The sequence below is a fragment of the Symphalangus syndactylus genome, chromosome X, assembly GCF_028878055.3.
Source record: "Symphalangus syndactylus isolate Jambi chromosome X, NHGRI_mSymSyn1-v2.1_pri, whole genome shotgun sequence".
Classification (NCBI taxonomy): domain Eukaryota; kingdom Metazoa; phylum Chordata; class Mammalia; order Primates; family Hylobatidae; genus Symphalangus; species Symphalangus syndactylus.
The window spans coordinates 115,003,361-115,021,885 of record NC_072447.2 but is presented as its reverse complement, the minus strand read 5'-3'; the positions used below and the strand labels follow the sequence as shown (position 1 = coordinate 115,021,885).

Sequence of the window (18,525 nt, the reverse complement as noted above, 5' to 3'; positions counted from 1 at the left end):
TGGTAGTTTAGAACAGGGATGCCAGATCCTGCCTGTGTCTTGGTTATATTTGCATGGATGACCTACCCCATCTAAAATATGTTTTTTTTACATATTTAAAGGGTTGTAAAAGAGCAAACCCCAAACAAACAATGAAGAATGTGTGACAGAGACCATATGTGACCAGCAAAGAAAACTTAAAATATTTACTATCTAATCTTTTACAGAAAATTTTGCTAATCCCTGACTTACAGTGAAGGGATGGTAGGTTGACGAGAACTGAGTCTATTTGCTGTAGTTGCCTTTGTTGTGTTTCTTAATCATTCAATATCCCTTTAGGACCCCCAAATTATAGTCTCAGAGCTGGAAGAAACCTTACAGATTGTTCACTGATAAAGAAACCAATACTCAAAGATTTGTTCAATGTCATAGCATTAATTAGCCACGGTTAAACCTCGGGTTTCTGAATATGCTTTACTCCTCTTTCCATTCCAAGGTGCCTACAAGTTTTCCTGTCACTTCTTTCTCAGCAAAAAGCATTTTCAATGTTAGATAAATTCTCAATGTTAAATAAATAAGTCCTTCTCCTCCCCACTCTTGTCCCTCTTCCTCATTTCCACTTGTTTCTCTACCTCAAGGAGAAGCTATGTTCTCCAATTTTCTTGAACAATCCTCTACTGAAGTTCTTGTCCTTATGATACAAAAGCAGTGGCAAGGCGGTGGGGGTGGGGGTGCTCTTAAGTAGCCAGGGAATTGATTCTATACTTTCCAGTTCTCTTTGGTATCTTACCGCTAACATGTATGAAAAAATTAGCCAGGCATGATGGTGGGCGCCTGTAATCCCAGCTACTCGGGAGGCTAAGGTAGGAGAATCGCTTGAGCCCAGGAGGTGGAGGTTGCAGTGAGTGGAGATCACACCACTGCACTCCAGCCTGGGTGACAGAGAGGGACTCTGTCAAAAAAAAAAAAAGTTTCTTAACCTAAACCTCATATCATATGCAAAAATTAAAAATGGATTATAAGCAAACAATTCTTAGACTTGACAACAAAAGTAAAATCCATAAAATAAAAACTGATAAATTGAGTAAATTGGACCTCAAAAATTAAAAATGTTCACTCTGCCAAAGACCATGCAAAAGCTGTGAAGCTGTAAAAAGACAAGATATAGACTTGGAGAAAATATTTGCAACCCAATATCTAATTAAAGGCTTATTTAGAGAATATAAAATAACTTAAAACTTACCAGTAAGAAAAAAATCTAATTCAGAAATGAATAAAATCATGAAGAAACATTTAATTGAGGAAGAAATACAGATGAAAACTAAGCACATGAAAAGATGTTAAACATCATTAGCCATCATGGTAATGCAAATTATAACCACAATGAGATGTCACTACAAATCCACAAGAATGGCTAAAATGAAAAATAATAAAAACATCAAATACTGGAGATAATGTGGAGAAACCAAACTACTAATACTTTGCTGGCAGGAGGTGAGACTGTAAATGGTATAGCCACACTGGAAAGCAATATGGCATTCCTTACAAAACTGAAAATGGAATTACCATGTGACTCAGCAATTTTACTCCTGGGTGTCTGTCCTAGAGAAATGAAAGTGTATGATCACACAAAAACTTGTACAGTACAGGAATGTTTACGGCAGCTTTATTTGCAATAGCCCAAAACTTGAATCATTCAACGTGTGCTTCATCAGGTGAATGGCTAAACAAACTGTGGTGCATCTACACCATAGAATACTACTCAGCAATATAAAGAAGCAAACTATTGATACATATAATGGCTTACACGAGTCTCCGGGGAATTATGCTGAATGAAAATGGCCAATCCCAAATGGTTCTATACTGTATGGTTTCATTCATATAACATTCTTGAAATTCCAAAATTACAGAGACAGGAAACAGATTATTTGTTGCCAGGGCTCAGGGAAGAGGGGAGGGTTGGATGGAGCTCTAATGGGGTAGCACAAGGGAGCCTTGTGTTGAAGGTACAGTTCTGTATGTTGACTGTGGCGATGGTCACACAAATATACACACATGATAAAATTGCATAGGAGTATACACACACACATACACACCCCACACACAAATGATCACATGTTAAACTGCAAGATGGTACCATTAGGGAAAATTGAATGAAGGGTACATTGGTACAAGGGTACCTCCCTGTACATTTTTTCAACTTCCCGTGAATCTATAATTATTACGTTGTAAAAATTAAAGAAAGTATTAATAAAAAAACTAAAACAGACATTCCAGAGCTCACGATATCAAGAAAAGGAAAATTAACTTTGTCTCTTCTCTTCTTATAGGACCTGTACCTGCCTCTGTCCTTGGATGACTCGGACTCGCTTGGCGATTCCATGTAAAGGAGGGGAGAGTGCTCAGAGTCCAGAGTACAAATCCAAGCCTATCATTGTAGTAGGGTACTTCTGCTCAAGTGTCCAACAGGGCTATTGGTGCTTTCAAGTTTTTATTTTGTTGTTGTTGTTATTTTGAAAAACACATTGTAATATGTTGGGTTTATTTTCCTGTGATTTCTCCTCTGGGCCACTGATCCACAGTTACCAATTATGAGAGATAGATTGATAACCATCCTTTGGGGCAACCTTCCAGGGATGCAAAATGTGCTAGTCCATGACCTTTCAATGGAAAGCTTAGGTGCCTGCGTTATTTTTGCCCTGTCTAATTTTGCCCATACAGTCTTCCTTCTGTAGAGGGCTGTTTACATACACAGCACTTAAAATGTTTGTGTGGGAAAAAAAATTCATTGCTAGATCCAAGAATGACAAACACAAGTGCCCCTTTTCTCTGGATCTCAAGAATGGTGGAGGACCCTGGAAGGACAGCAAGGCAGCTCCCCAGCCTCACTCTTCACTCCTGATTGAGGCCCGGGTTTGTTGTCCAGCACCAGTTCTGGCTGTCAATGGGGAGAAATACCAACAACTTATAATTGTGACACCAGATGCTTAGGATCCTGGTGCTGGGTTAGCTAAGAGAATAGACAGAATTGGAAAATACTGCAGACATTTCAGAAGAGTTTATAAAGCACAGTGAATTCCTGGTCAATCTCTCCACTGAGGCAATTTGGAATCAATAAGCAATTGATAAGAATTTGGAGTAAGGGACTTCATATACCTGATTCCTCTAGGAGGCTGTCTAACATACCACGTGATTACATGAACTGTATGGTATCCATCTATCTCTGTTCTATTGAATGCCTTGTTAACAGCCAACACTGAAAACACTGTGAGAATTTGTTTTCAGGTCTGACACCTTTCAGTCTCTTTTTATAGCAAGAAATCAATATCCTTTTTATAAAAACTCATGTCTGTATTTCAGGAGCAAACTCTTCGGGCTCCTTTTTTATAAACTGGTGATTTTTCTTTTGTCTAAAAAACATGTGAAGAAAATTTACCAAAAAAAAAAAAAGCAGAACAATAATGTAGTTTAGAAATTATGCTGTCACTGCCAAACAGTAACCTCCAGGAGAAAACAAGATGAATAGCAGAGGCCAATTCAATAGAATCAGTTTTTTGATAGCTTTTTAACAGTTATGCTTGCATTAATAATTTCAATGTGGACCAGACATTCTAATTATATTTTAAATGAAATGTTACAGCATATTTTAAACAACTCTTTTTATCTATAATCCTAATATTTCATACTGAAGACACAGAAATCTTTCACTTGTCTTTAACATTAGAAAGGATTTCTCTTTACTAAGGACTGATCATTTGAACTAGTTTTCAGTCTTTTGAGATACAGGTTTATAACACTGCTTATTTTTCCTGTAATCGTAGCCCATAATGGCAAAGACAACTAAATTTAAGTGAAGGTCATGCATGCCAATTCTGTGTTTGCTTTTAGCAGATATGAAGATTTCCTTATTCCTTTGTAATCGTGCAGATATTTTGAAAGGCACAGCATTCAAAGCCAAGCTGCTGTTTGGCTACTGAATGGCTTGCAGTTGTTCCTCCACTCTAAATGGAATGAGCTTGCTGTGTGTGTGCGTGGTGGTGGTGGTGGGAGGGGGTGGTGCATGTGTTTGTGTGTGTGCATCTGCAGCTGCTTCAAAATTAGGAAATACCACAGGACACCCCTGTAATGGATTGGTGGCAACTTGGTGGCACTGCTGATGTGCACTGTGTAGGGGGAACCCAGTGGTGGTGGGGTAGCTCAGATGCCCCTAGACAAGTTTCAGATGTCTGTAGCTACCAGAAACATTTTTGGTTCAGGAAAAGTGAGATGATGGTAGTACTGGTTTCTGGTGAAATTGAAGAACCCCAAATGATGAGGATCTCTTTTTGCCCCCTCTCCTTTTTTTGTAGACCCATTCAAAACCATTAATAAGCCCATTTTACTAAGCCCCTATTTCTTTCTAGAAGCTCAGGGTTTTCTTAGTGCCTCCCAGAACATTTTGTAGTTAATTGGGAAAAAGTGATACTTGGATTAGGGGGTGTGGGCATAAAGAATGGTGGGAGGCCTGATTTTAAACTTCAGGCCAGAACCCCCAATGACTCCACCCATAGTCTCACTTTAGGTCTCATTTAGTCCAACACCTTTATTTTAAGATGAGGAAGTGGAGGCTGGTAAAGAGCAGGGCCAGAGGAAGAATCCAGATTTCCTTATGCTTGGGCCTCACATTAGCTCTCTGAGTATTTCCTTGATTACAGTATATGTACTACTAGAAAATACTAAATGGACATATTTTCTTCAGGATAACCTTTGAACCAACAATCTTCAGTAACAATAGTACATCTTCCATCTTACTTTTAATCGAGTATAAGGAAATGTTTCTTTATGGCCATTTTGGAGGGGGCAGGGGATGAGGCTTGGCATAGTCCAAAATTCAAGTCTCCAGTAATTAATTGCATTTTAAATTGGCCCGCTTTCAAGGAAAATTATTTTTGTGTCTGTAACTGAGCTCCTCCACCCCTGTCATTCACTCCCAATTTTACTCAATCCAATTTTACCACTCAAGTTCCATTGTGTTAATTTCTGCACAGTCAGCAAACATCAAGTCAGCAAGCATTTGCCACCACTCCCTATATTTCTCCCTCCTTCTTATACACACACACACACACACACACGCACACACACAATCCATCTCTTGCTTGTTCCTACCTCCTGATTTTTCTTCCCTACAGAAATAGAAATAGGGACAAAGAAAGGGAAAATGTATATATTGGGGCTGGGCTGAACAACTAACTTCATAAGTAGTGTTAACTAGGGGTAAATTGAGAGAAAAGCTCCTTTTCTCTTCACTGTTTTGGAAAGGATAGCCATTAGCATGACTGCTTTGTGTCCTTATGGACTTTAGTATTAGCCTAGATTGAATAATAGCGTTTTCTAGCTGGAAGGAACCTTAAGATCACATCATCTACTCCTCTACTCCAAATTTCTCATTCTTCAGGCCAGGAAACCGAGACACAGAGGTAAAGTAATTTCCCCAAGGTCACACAGCTGGCTGGGGCAGGACTGGGTTTAGAACCCACATCTCCTAGCTCTTATTCCAGGGCCTTTTCCCACTAAGCAGTATTGCCTTCCATTAGGCTCCTGAGAATTATTTCTCAGGGTCGTGTTGCATCTTGGAGCCACATGCTGCTGCCCTGATCTCAGTGGGAAATCCACCCGGCAACCTAATACAGCCCCTTTTCCCTGCATTCACCTGGTTCCCATCCACATGGGTTGCAGATGTCCTCAAAGACAGTGAGGCACTGAGGGCCAATAGGAGCAATGGGGTCCCTGGCCTTGTCCATCTGATTCAGGAGATCACTGCTCCATCTTGAGGAGCCCTCTGAATAGCCCCCCACCGAATGCTTGCCTTGCCGAAATGGAATGGAGGAAGATTGATTTTCCCTGTCAGTTCACCTTGTGTCATCTCATAATGGTTGGTCTTTCCAGGCTGAGGGAAATGTTTCTTGTTTCCAGAGTAGAAAAAGAAAGAGTGGAACAATAGCTTTGTTCATCCTAACTTTCTGAGATGGATTTTCAACATTTTAAAAAAACTAGTGTGGCTACCATTCACTGGCAATGATTTCTTTTAGAATATGGGAGTGAGACGAGCTAGAGAAAATAACCTGGTCTCACTGTGGTTGCCCTCATCCACAATGTCCCCAAAGCCATCCTGCTCTGATGAGGACAATTTCCAGGTATAAGCAAGGGGCTTTGTGACAAAAATGTACCCTGGCTGATGTTAAACATTGGCTCCTGTGTTTGCACCAAAATAGCAAGCTATGTGCTCTATACACTCTTCCCATCTTCTTGTGTACACTGCTCCTGTGGCCTTCCACAGCAGAAACCAGGGCAAAAGGGTCCAAACATGTGGTTTTCCTTGCCGCAAGGCTCTTCCTGGGAACTAAGGGGGTATTTATTAGTTCAGTTCTAAGAGACCTCCTTCTGGGCTTACCCCACTCCTCAGGTACTTCTCTTTCCTTCCTCCTTCTCCTCCGCAGTCACAAGTAACCAAGGAACCTGAAAGTGGATGTGTAGCTATTTGAAGAAGGCAAGGAACCCTGAGATTCTTCTTTGAATCATCTAGTCCAAGTCTTAGGCCAGTGATTGGTGCTTACCTTGAACAAAATTTTGTCTGTGTTCCTAATCCCTTCAATACTCTGGGTACAATGCTCCCAATCACCCTGCACATTTGATTCTAAATGGCTTTTATTTTTTAAAAATCCGCATCCCTAGGACAGGAGAACAGGATGCCTATATCCCCAAAATGAGCTCCAGGACACTGATGGGAATGTTCCCAAAGATCACCCCACCTCAGAAACATCTGTGCCAAGAGACTTCCCCAGATAGAAACACTGGGACAGTGGTTTGAACGACTTCTTTTATGGTGGTCCAGTTTGCTATGGAAATAAAAGACATTGATTTTTTAAAAAGGTGATTGGAACCTGTCTTTGACCACATAGGGCCACTTGGATCCATTTCCAGGCCTTACTCATATATTGCCTTCACTGAATCAAGGGCTTTGGCTTTAAGTCCCAGACTGGTCTCCCAAGTGAACTGTAAGTGTTTTGGAGCTCATCTGGGGTGGGGCATGGGAATGTTGCCCCATCTATCCCTTCAGGAAAAGGTGTCTTCCCTCCCTTTCTCCTAAAGCCTGGTCCCCAGAAATTGTTTTCGTCTCCAAAAGTCTAGTATGGTCTTTATACACCCAGCCTCTTAGTGTTGCTTCCTGCCTTGTTTCCTTGTTAAGGATCTATGCAGACCTCCCACTTTGGCTTAGCTAGCCTGACATTGGCTATCATTTGACAAGACTAACTTTTTTTTTTTTTTTTTTTTTTTTGACAGAATCTCCCTCTGTCACCTAGGCTGGAGTGCAGTGGCACAATCTTGGTTCACTGCAACCTTCACCCTTCACCTCCCAGGTCGAAGCTATTCTCCTGCCTCAGTCTCCCAAGTAGCTGGGATTACAGGCATGCGCCACCAAATGTGGCTATTTTTTTATTATTATTATTTTTAGTAGAGATGGGGTTTTATCATGTTGGCCAGACTGGTCTTGAACTCTTGGCCTCAAATTATCTGCCCACCTCGGCCTCCCAAGTGCTGGGATTACAGGCATGAGCCACCATGCCCAGCCGACAAGACTAATTTTTTATCCCTTGGTTTATTGGCTTCAACATCTTCTGGAATCAGAGGTGATTTTTTCTTACCTTGGATGCCTGAGACTAGGGGAGTATAGAATTCCAATTAGGAATTAAGGCATCTTTCTGCTCCTGATCAGAAGGGCAGGTTAGTTGGGAAAGGTCAGATGGCACAACAGAAGTCACCTTGTAGGTAAGGCAAAGACTTGAAGGCATTAGCGTTTCTCATTACTAGGTCAACAACCTGAGGGAATCAATGGCTTTTTGCCACTCTACCTCTTGTGTATCTCTTTGACTTTTCTTTCTCTGTCTAGTTTCCTCTGTTCTCAGTTTATACTCTATGTTATCATTCTCTCTTTCCACAGTACAAACATCCACCCTTTGTCCTGTGCAATTCTGTCTCTCCCTTTTATTATCTTTATTTGTACTTTTTCCTTCCTTCCTGTCTAGGCATTGGGCATGTGCCTCTTCTTAGCCTGTGATTTTACCTTGGGACTGATGATAAATTATTTCCAGATTCAATCAGCCCTGGTCCTACCCTAGTCCAATCAGAAGTATGTTGGTGGGAATCAACCTGATCCTGGCCCTTTCTTCTTCTCCATTTTCATTCATAATCCCGCTCAGCAGATCTTTACAAGCAGTTTCCTTATAGCTCATGTATCTTTAGGTCTTTGCCTTCCAAGCACTGTACAGAATATTTTGTGGTTCCTTTTTAGTCTGCCATTTTGTGGAGCAGTGAAGCGTGCTCAGAGACATAATCAGCTGAAGAGAAAAAATCCACCCATGGATTTATATCAGCTAAATACTAATAATGGATTTTGTTTGATGTGCCCATAATTTTTAAAGCTGCAATATAATATAATGAGGGACCACAGGTAATTTCTCCTGTCAGTTGTTTTGGCTGGATGGGGGTGGGGGAGTAATTAATTAAAGTTTTACCATTACACATTAAACTCTCTATAATAATCTTGTTTGGGGCTTGCTAACTGTTGAGTTGTTTTAACTAAACTGGTAGTCAATCAGAGTTGATTTAAATGAAAAGATTATTTAACAAATCTATACTACAAAAAGAGACATTCACTTAATGGAAATGTATTTTTTCCTTCTATTACTAGAGTCACCTAAACATTTACTCTTGACACCAACTGTGCATGATACTGAATAGACAGTCCATATAAGATAAATTAGTGGACCTAAAGAAGCCAGATTGTAGGTGTTAATTTATTAAACAGAGTGCAAAGCCCTTGGAAATGTCACTGCTTGGCAATACCATATGGAATGCCAAAATTTACAATGACTTTTCTTTGTAAGTTATCCGAAAGGGGTTTGAACAAGTAAGAGGTTATGCCAAAATGTCTCCAATGTATGGTCCTGTAATATATTGCAGCTTGAAGCCAATGATCCCTTATGACTTGTATACAACTAATGCATGTCTTGATTGAATTTTGCATTTCCCATGTGTGGTAAGTTCTTTAAAATGTTTTTGATCACCTTTTTGTGCCATTAAACTTGTACAGAAAATGCTTTTATGGCCATTTTCAAAGGGAGAAAGTTTAAAATGGAAACAGCCCACCCTTTCTGCCCTATAGCTGTAGTTAGAATTGAGTAACTGTAGCAAAACAGCTGTAATTGGTGGTTGTAGTGTTAGAGGTGTTAGCTTGCTAGTGACTAGCTTTGGAGAGTAAATGCATGGTATTGTACATCACATTTGTTAACTCGTTTTAACCTCTGAAAAGAATATATTCTTCTTTGTAGTCCTTCTTCCCACCCCCCTTGCCCTCTCCCTCTCCCTGCTCCCAGTTGTCTTACAGTTGTAAATATCTGATTTGAGGCCCATTAACTCTTGCCAAGTAAAGTCAGCAAACAACAAACAAACCAAAATGTGGGGAAAAGGCATTTCTCAACCATCTCTCAGCAGTTATTGATCATTTCTTAAGGAACAGCATTGTGATCAAAGACTCAACTTTATGTAAAAATCAGTGGTAAATTGGGATTGTATTTGGCCATTTGATTACATTTCAGGATTGAATAGTTTTCAGAATCACACGTAATCCAAAGACAGTATGTAGTGATGTCCCTTATCCCTGCAGCTGTTTTGAAATAGAGACCTCAGAAGACTCTGTTTGACTGATGACCAGTAATTATTTGAAAAAAAAGAAAAAATGAGAGAAATACAACAGATCTTTAAGAACTTTAGCCACCTATTTAGAATAGTTATGGCCAGAAAAAAAAAGGGCATGAGTTCAAATGCATTACTATCAGTGTTCCAGGCAATACCTAACCTACTCTGAAATTGTGATTCAAAAGCAGTATTTCAAGAGGCATTCTCCTTTTTGGTTTGCTGACCCCACTTGGACTGGTAGGTTTGGTGAGGCCCCCATAAACCAGCTGGAGCAGACCCTTTTCATCTCCTGTGCCTGTAACACCCCTCTTCCCCCACCCCCTCCGCAATTCAATGAGGGTTTTCTTGGGTCAGAGGACTTCAAGGTTGTCTAGAGAAGTTTGCCATGTGTGTAAGGTGCTGTGAACTGTGAGTGCTGAAGATTCGCAGCATTCAATACCAGGCAGCCAAAGAGCTGCTCTTGCAATCATTTTGGCTCTCAAGCTCTGTTCTTCATCGCATTCTCATTTCTGTGTACATTTGCAAGATGTGTGTAATGTCATTTTCCAAAAATAAAATTTGATTTCAATATTTCTGGCTGACATTCTTTTTTTAAAAAAAAAACAAAAACAAAAACAAAAAACATTGAACCAATAATTATATAACCTGGAAATGTCCAAGTTGGCAGGAAACTTAGACATTATTTTTTCCAACCTCTTAATTTTATAGATGAAGAGGCTGAGAGTTAATGTATGATAGAAACACCATAATTATCGGTACAGCACATTTACAAAAAATAAGATCTCAGATCTCCCTCCAGAGTTGAGCAGGAATAAAGTGACCTCCTTTTATGCATAAGATGCTTTGGCCAATGTCAGCCTGTGTCATCAGGTGGTGACTTCTAGTACCATGTTTTCAGAAGCCCAAGAAAGACTCCATGCCCCCCAAAATACCTCTACCTGTTGCTTGCAATTTCTTTAACAGTGTGGCTATTCTTCTTCAATAGGCTGACGGTGCAGCTACTCTCTGTGAGAGGAAACACATAGATACCTTATTTACTCTCAGACATAAATGACTGATGACATAGTTTTCTCAGATCAGGTTTTAATGGGATAAAGAACACAAAGCACTGGGCTTGGGAAGAGGTTGATGGAGAGGGAAAGAGAAAAGGATGTAGAAAACAGGAGGCTGAGGCCAGGCGCGGTGGCTCACACTTGTAATCCCAGCATGTTGGGAGGCCAAGGTGAGCAGATCACCTGAGGTCAGGAGTTCGAGACCAGCCTGGCCATCGTGGTGAAACCCTGTCTCTTCTAAAAATACAAAAATTAACTGGGTGTGGTGATGCACACCTGTAATCCCAGCTACTTGGGAGGCTGAAGCAGGAGAATCACTTGAACCCAGGAGGCGGAGGTTGCAGTGAGCCGAGACGGTGCCACTGCACTCCAGCCTGGGTGACAGAGCGAGACTCCATCTCAAAACAAACAAACAAACAGACAAAGAAACACAGGAGGCTGAGATTCTAGGAAACAGTTTGACCAACATCACAATTATGTGAGGGCCAACTCTGCAGCTCCCAGCTGACCCGTGTTCGGAGAAACAACGATGCCAGCTTCCCCTAGGCATTCCCAAGGACCAAGATGATTATGAATTCTTAATTTAAGCAGTATTTTACCAACTGGCTCCTGACCATCACTCTGGTGGAGACAATGAAAGTAGATGGAAGTGGGACTTCTTGGTGTTTCTAATCCAAAGAAAAGTTGGATACAACAATCAGACTGGCTAGGCCTCTTGCTGACAGTTTTTATTCCCACTACCATCAGGTTCTCCTTGTCTCTGATTACTCATGACCCCCACTACCATCGGGTTCTCCTGGTCACTGATTACTCATGACATCCTTTTCATCCACCTTGGTCTATCCTGAAGTCCCCTGCAAGTAAAATCTTTCTAAAAGAACATTTTGTTCACAAAAGGACAAATGCCATAAGATTCTGCTCATACGAATTGTCTAATATAGTGAAAATCATAAAAGCAGAAAGTAGAAAGGTGGTTACCAAGAGCTTGGGGAGGGTAAAGGGAGAAGTAGTATTTAGTGGGTATAGAGTCTTAGTGTCGCAGGATGGAAAAGTTCTAGAGATCTGTTGCACAACAATGTCAATATACTTGACACAACTGAACTATACACTTAAAAATGAAGATGGTAAATTTAATGTTATGGTTTTTGCTACAATAAAAATATTTTCAATTGTCTCATTTCTCTGATCATTAAATCAAGTCCAACTCCTCTTCATGGTTTTTATTAAGACATCTCTACAGCACTATGTTCTAGGTACCCTGCCAATTGCTAGGCTTTGGACCTAGGCCTCCAGGAGTTCCAGCCTAGTGAAGACATACCTGTAAATAAATGAGTCCAGTGCAAAGGAGCAAGTGCTATGGGAACATCAATGATGGAATAATGATTGCTCTAGGATGATGAGGTTCAGAAAAACTTCATGGAGCTGGCAGCATTTGAAAACAGATTAAGAGCTTTCCAGGTGGGCAGTGAGCAATCTAAATAGAGGCAATCGCATGAAAGGTGTCCCAAAAAGCAAGAGTCTCTCTGAGAACTGATGATTACCTGAGGTGGCAAAGTTACAGAGCCAGTACACATGGTTCTGGCAGGAAAACACAAGTGCAGTAGTCTGAGAATTACAATTTGGGTGGTTTAGATCAGTGGTTCCTAAATGCTGGCACAGCAGCCAATGGTGGTCTGTAATAAAGTTTTCACCAGGCTATGATATAAAGAGAAAACTAAGGACAGTGTAGTATGCTTTTTTCATAGAAGTAAATGTACTTCATTTAAATAACTATCTTTAGGTTTGAGATCATAACATTTTACTTTTGGTTATTAAAAATGTCCTTCCTTATATGAAGTTTTGGTCATGGTAGAAGATAGGTATGTATTTGTTTTTGAATGTCCTAACGAGGCAAAATTTAAAGTGACTAATCCTGGGAGGGGCCTCAAATAAAATCTATATTTCTTTCTTTTCTTTTCCTAATTCTCATAATCTGTGAGGTCAATAAGTTTAGCAAGCACTGGTTTAGACTAAAAGAAATGGGAAAATGGAGAAACCACTAGGGGTTGAGTTATAAGGAAAAAGGTGTTTGGTATTTGAAGGAAGTTCCTCCTGAAAGCATTCAGTTCTCTCTCCATCTCCCTTTTGTCTTCCCTCAGCTTTGCCTCTTCCCTTCCTCAGCCTCTCTTCCCTTGTCCTCCCCTGGTCCACAAAGTGTGAGCAGTGCATCAGCCCCACCCAGGAACTTGTCAGAAATGCACATCCTTGGCCACACACACCCCTACCCCACCCACATATACTGGATCAGAAACTGCGGGTGGGGTTCAGCGATTCCCATGTTAACAAGCTCTCCATGAGGCAACTGAGACCCTCTCTAGTTTGAGAACCCCCTGCTTTTGTGAATTCCGCTTCCTTTTCAGTGAGGACTCAGTGAGAATTTAAGCAGCATATATGATCCTTTTGGTCATTTGGGTTAGTTTGCACCTCTTCCAGGAGAAAAAAAGACGCAAGAGACTGTTTATTTCAGTAAGGTCTCTATATATTTAGTTTCTGTAGAGAAAGACAGCCTTTTCAAGCTTGAGAAGAAACTTATACCAGTAAAGACACTCTGGAAAGGGTCTTCACAGCTGTTGCAAGCTGTCCAGCTAGAGATAAAAGCAGATTCTGAATTGAGGCCAGAGCAGTGGTGGTAGAGAGGAGGAATAAGAGCGAAAAGTTGTCCATATAGAATTGTCAGAAGCTGATGTACAGATCGGATGTAGGGAGGAAATGGGAAGAAGAGACAGCCCTGACTTGAGCAACTCGGCCTGAGCATCTGCTGTTCCCAGACCTGGGCCTCTGCTCCGGACAGCCCAGTAGCTTCTCATGCATCTCCTTCCCCGACATCAGCTCTCGCTATGCAATGCTAAATCACACTTCACTCTTGCTGACAGAGCCTACCCTTCTTTCCCTGCCTAGAAAAATACCCTCTGAATGCCCTTCCACATTCTCTCCACCTGTCTAAATCTCAGATGTTGCCATAAAGCTACCAGCAATGGAACTTAGGGCATATTTATAAGAAAAACAAACCCAAACATGGAGAAAAACTGGCAACTTTCTATCCTGAATTTTCCAGGGCAGTCCTGATCTTATGTAAATTATGTAATTTTTTTTCCTTTTCCAAATAAAGGTGATTTGTTAAGCATATAACTATATATATAATTTATATAAATACACTCACAAATCAGAAAACACCCCTTTTTAAACAGGCCACGCATCCACACTGAGGGCTTGGAAAATAGAATTCCTTTCAGGGAGAGGCTTTCTCCAGGTTTCCTTGTCAACTTGCCTGGAACCCCTCTCCTGGATTCCATTGCCAGTGTGGGACAGGTGTTGCACCCTCCATTTCTAATATCCCCTTTTCAATACTCAGGAAGGTCTTTGAGATCATCTGATTATACCCTCTTCCTTTTCCCCACTGGCACAGCCCTGGATGATTTAAAAAATATTTACCCTAATGGAGAGAGGGGTAAGTCCCAGAATTCTGAATTAGGTATCACTATTTAGGATCCTTGGTAATGAACAAGTGCATATAGAATTGCAGAATGTCAAAGGTGGAAGGGCCTTTATCAACCACTTGTCTAACGTTTCACAAAGTCCTCTAGGGATGTGAGTCACTTCAGGTACTTGATACAAATACAACTTCAGGGACCCCATCCCAGTTCCACCTCATTAGAGTCTCCAGGACAGTGGCCTGGGAAGCTGCATATTTAACAAGAGCTTCAGTGAATCTTTCATCTGAGAAGCTTACAGAACTTCCCAAACTTGTTGTGGATAGAATCACCTGGGGATCTTGCTAAAATGCAGAGTCTGATTTTGGAGATTTGGTGTGGGGCCCAGATTCTGTGTTTTTAACAAGCTGCCCACTGGTACTTCATGCTCCTGGTCTGTGGACCACACTTTAAAATAGCAAAACACTAAGTTCAAGTTCCTCATTGTTCAGAAAAAGAGTAAACTGAGGCCCAAGGAAGGAAAGGAAGTTTCTCACATTCAGACCCTTGGTTAGGCGCAGAGATGGGCTTCTGCTCCTGGGCCAGTGCTCTTTCCATATGACCAGGCAGCCCATCAGCAGGCATTAAAAGCAGCCCAGCTGCAATGGTACTGTTTCCAATCAAAGGCTAATTGGAAAAAATTATGCTTCCTGAAAGGGAAGCAGCCCTGGCTTGTCTCAGTAATGAGTGGGCACACTGGCAGAAAAAAAAAAAAAGACAAAGGGTAAGGGGGAGGGGACAGAATTTATGTTTCGTTTTAATTGAAGAAATGAGACTAAGGTCCCCTTACAAGGGGTCGGCAGGGGGTGGGGAGCAGGTAAGGACATGAAATGTCCTCCTACCTCATTCAGGAGAAAAACCTAAACTAAACAAACAAAATCTATCCCCCAAAGCATTGAGGAAGTGCTATGATGGAGGTGTTGTAAGGAGCTGAGAGAGCCCAGAGGAGGGGCAGTCTAACTGCTAGGGTGGGGTGATGAAGGCTGTTAGATATTGGACTTGGTATAATAAAGCATTAATGATGAAGAATGAGCTAAGAATTATCCTGCCTAGAATAAATCTTCATTTTAATGCTTCCCTTTAAGCACAGGCTTCACTGAGGAGGTGAAACTTGAGCTGAGGCTTAAATAAGTTGGAGTTTGTTAGGCAAAGAGGGGAGGGGTGGAAGGGAAGAGGGAAGAACAAGAGACTCCCAGCCAGAAAGACCATATGAACAAAGTTAAAGAGGTATGATCCATGCCCAACGTGTCTGGAGATCAGAAAGGCTTCTAGTGAGGTAGAAGAGCCTAAGATGTAGAGTGTGGGGGAGTGAGTGCATGTAGACAATGTTGGAAAGGTAAAATAGGATTCATTTGTTTGACACATGTGCAACATGCTGGTGCTATGTGCCAGGTGCTGTGCTAGGCTCTAGGGGATAAATAGACATGGCCCTTCACCTCACAGAGCTCCAAATATAGCTAAGGTAGATGTAATTATACACAGTATGCCCAGTGCTGTGACATGAGGAAGCATAGAATGGCCCCATGGCACACCTAATTCAACCTGAGGGATGTTAAGAAAGCCTTACCAGAGGAAGTGACATATTAACTGAACTTAAAGGTGAGTAAAAGCTAGCTGTTCCAGATGAGGGTAAATGAATATGTGAAGGCCCTGAATAAAACAGGACCATTTGTTGAAACAACTGAAAGAAGTCCAATGTGGCTGAAGTATGTAGTGTTATGGTGGAGAGGTGGTGAGAGATGACATGAGAGGGTAGACAGAGGCAATGACGTGGGGTCTTTTAGCCACATTAAGAAGTTTGAATTTCCCCCTGAAGAGCACTCAGAGAGTCATTAAAGAGTTTTAAGCAGGAGAGTGTGATGAGCAGATAAAAGTTGTAAATAGATCACTTCTGCTGCAACCTTGTGGAGACTGGACCAGAGGCACACAAGAACAAGAGACAAGTCATGCACGAGGGGCTGGTGTCATGATGGGCTTTGGTTGGGCATGCTTTGCTCTGGCTGAAAAGTCCAGGCCCAGTGGAAAGACTTACCAATATTTGAGCTCTCCTGTGGTGTGCCAGGCACCACACAAACTTTCTCCTGAACAAACCTCACCAAACCCCAGCAGAATGGGGTGGGGTTATCTTCATGTTTTCAGACAGGAAATGGGAGCTTGGAGAGGTGAAGTGATCTGTCAGCTGTTGTACAGCAAGAAAGCGATGGTCTGATAGTCTTTACATTAGACCAACTTGCCTCTGCAAAAATTTTCGTATGTCTAAGTCCTGCCATTATGGCTCTCATAAAATTAGAGTTTAGCCTCTTCCCTAACTGGAACAGCAAAGGGGTTACAAATAGATTTGAGCCTGCTATCTGAAGATGCTGTTGTCTGAAAAGGTAGATTGAGTAGGTATGGAGAAAGCAACAAGAAAGTTGTGGGTGTTAAAGAGGTTACTTAGAAAGGGGCCCATTCTCTGTAGAAGCAGTTTGGAGCTAATAGTGTAAGGACAAAGTGGTGCCCCAAAAGCTTTGGAGGGGCTCTGGAGGAGCATCACCAGGAGATCTGCAACTCACATCGATTCCAAAGGACTTGGAGAAATCATCTAATCTGGCCCCTGGCGTATGAGCATCATTCTTGCTGGGTTTGTTCTTCATTTTATCACATTTTTCCTGTCTTTAAAAATGTGAGCTGGTGCATGTTCTCACTCATAAGTGGGAGTTGAACAATGAGAACACATGGTCACAGGGAACAGAATATCACACACCAGGGCCTGTCAGGGGTGGTGGGGGGCAAGGGAGGGAGAGCATTAGGAGAAATGCCTAATGTAAACGACGAGTTGATGGGTGCAGCAAACCAACACGGCACATGTATACTTATGTAACAAACCTGCACGTTGTGCACATGTACCCCAGAATTTAAGTATAATTTAAAAAAATGTGGGCTGGTGTTCATGTTTCCACTATACACAAAAGAGTAAGCATGAGAGATAATGCATGTGATAATTAGTTTGATTTCACTGATTTCACAATTCCACAATATATACACATTTCAAAACTTATTGTACACCATAAATATATACAACTTGTATTTTATCAATTAAAAATAGTTTAAATGTAGGCTAGAGCACCATAAGACACAATCAACAGACTGAACAGGTAACCTATGGAATGAGAGAAATATTTACAAACCATATATCAGATAAGGGATTAATATCCAGAACATACAAAGAATTCTGAAATCCAATAACAAAACAAATAATCTTATCAAAAATGGGCAAACAACTTGAACAGACATTTCTCCAAAGTAGATATACAAATGGCCAACAAGTACATGAAAAGATGTTCAATATCCATAGTCATTAGGAAAATGCAAATCAAAAACAAAATGAGATATTAGCTTATATCAATCAGGAAATCTATTATCAAAAAAAGTGTTTGATAGCACAATAGAGTGACTATAGTCAATAATAATTGTACATTTAAAAATAACTAAGAGTATAATTGGATTGTTTGTAAGACAAAGGGTAAATGCTTGAGGAGATGGATACCCTATTTACCCTGATGTGATTATTATGCATTGTATGCATGTATCAAAACATCTCATGTACTCCATAAATATATATACCTACTATGTACCTACAAAAATTAAAATTAAAAATTAAAAAAAGAAAATAAGAAATGTTGATAAGCATATAGAGAAATTGGAGCCTTTGGGCACTGTTGGTGGGAATGTAAAATGGTGGAGCTGCTATAGAAAATAGGACGGTGGTTCCTTAAGAAATAAAAAATAGAATTAGCATACAATTCAGCAATCCGACTTCTGGGTATATATCCAAAATAACTGAAGGCAAGATCTCAAAGAGATATTTGTACAACCATGCTCATCGCAACATTATTCACAATAGCCAAAAGGTGGTATCAACCCAAGTGTTTATTGACAGATGAATGGGTAAACAAAATGTAATATATACATACAATGGAATATTATTCAGCCTTTTAAAGGAAGGAATTTCTGACACATGCTACAACATGGATGAAACTTGAGGTCATTATGCTAAGTGAAATAAGCCAGTCACAAAAAGACAAATACTATATATTCTACATATATAAGGTATTTAAAGTAGTAAAACTCATAGAAACAGAAAGTAGAGTGGCAGCTATCAGAGGCGGAGGGGAGGGGAAAATGTGGAGTTATATAATGAATACAGTGTTTCAGTTTTGCAAAATAAAAAAGTTCTGCCGATCTGTTTCACAACAATGTGAATATACTTA

At 40.7% G+C, this 18,525-nt stretch overlaps 1 protein-coding gene across 5 annotated transcripts in view; it reads left to right on the top strand.

The window, feature by feature from the left end:
• DCX (doublecortin) overlaps window positions 1–10,284 on the top strand; it is a 118,882-nt gene extending 108,598 nt beyond the window's left edge. For 4 of the 5 annotated variants that reach the window (XM_063634322.1, XM_055268262.1, XM_055268260.1 and 1 more), the window contains one exon: window positions 2,310–10,284. In XM_063634322.1, the coding sequence (XP_063490392.1) occupies window positions 2,310–2,338 (29 nt within the window). In that variant the 3' untranslated portion in view covers window positions 2,339–10,284. The remainder of the gene's footprint in view (window positions 1–2,309) is intronic. The other variant, XM_055268261.2, reaches the window with a different exon arrangement.
• Window positions 10,285–18,525: the final 8,241 nt, after the last annotated feature.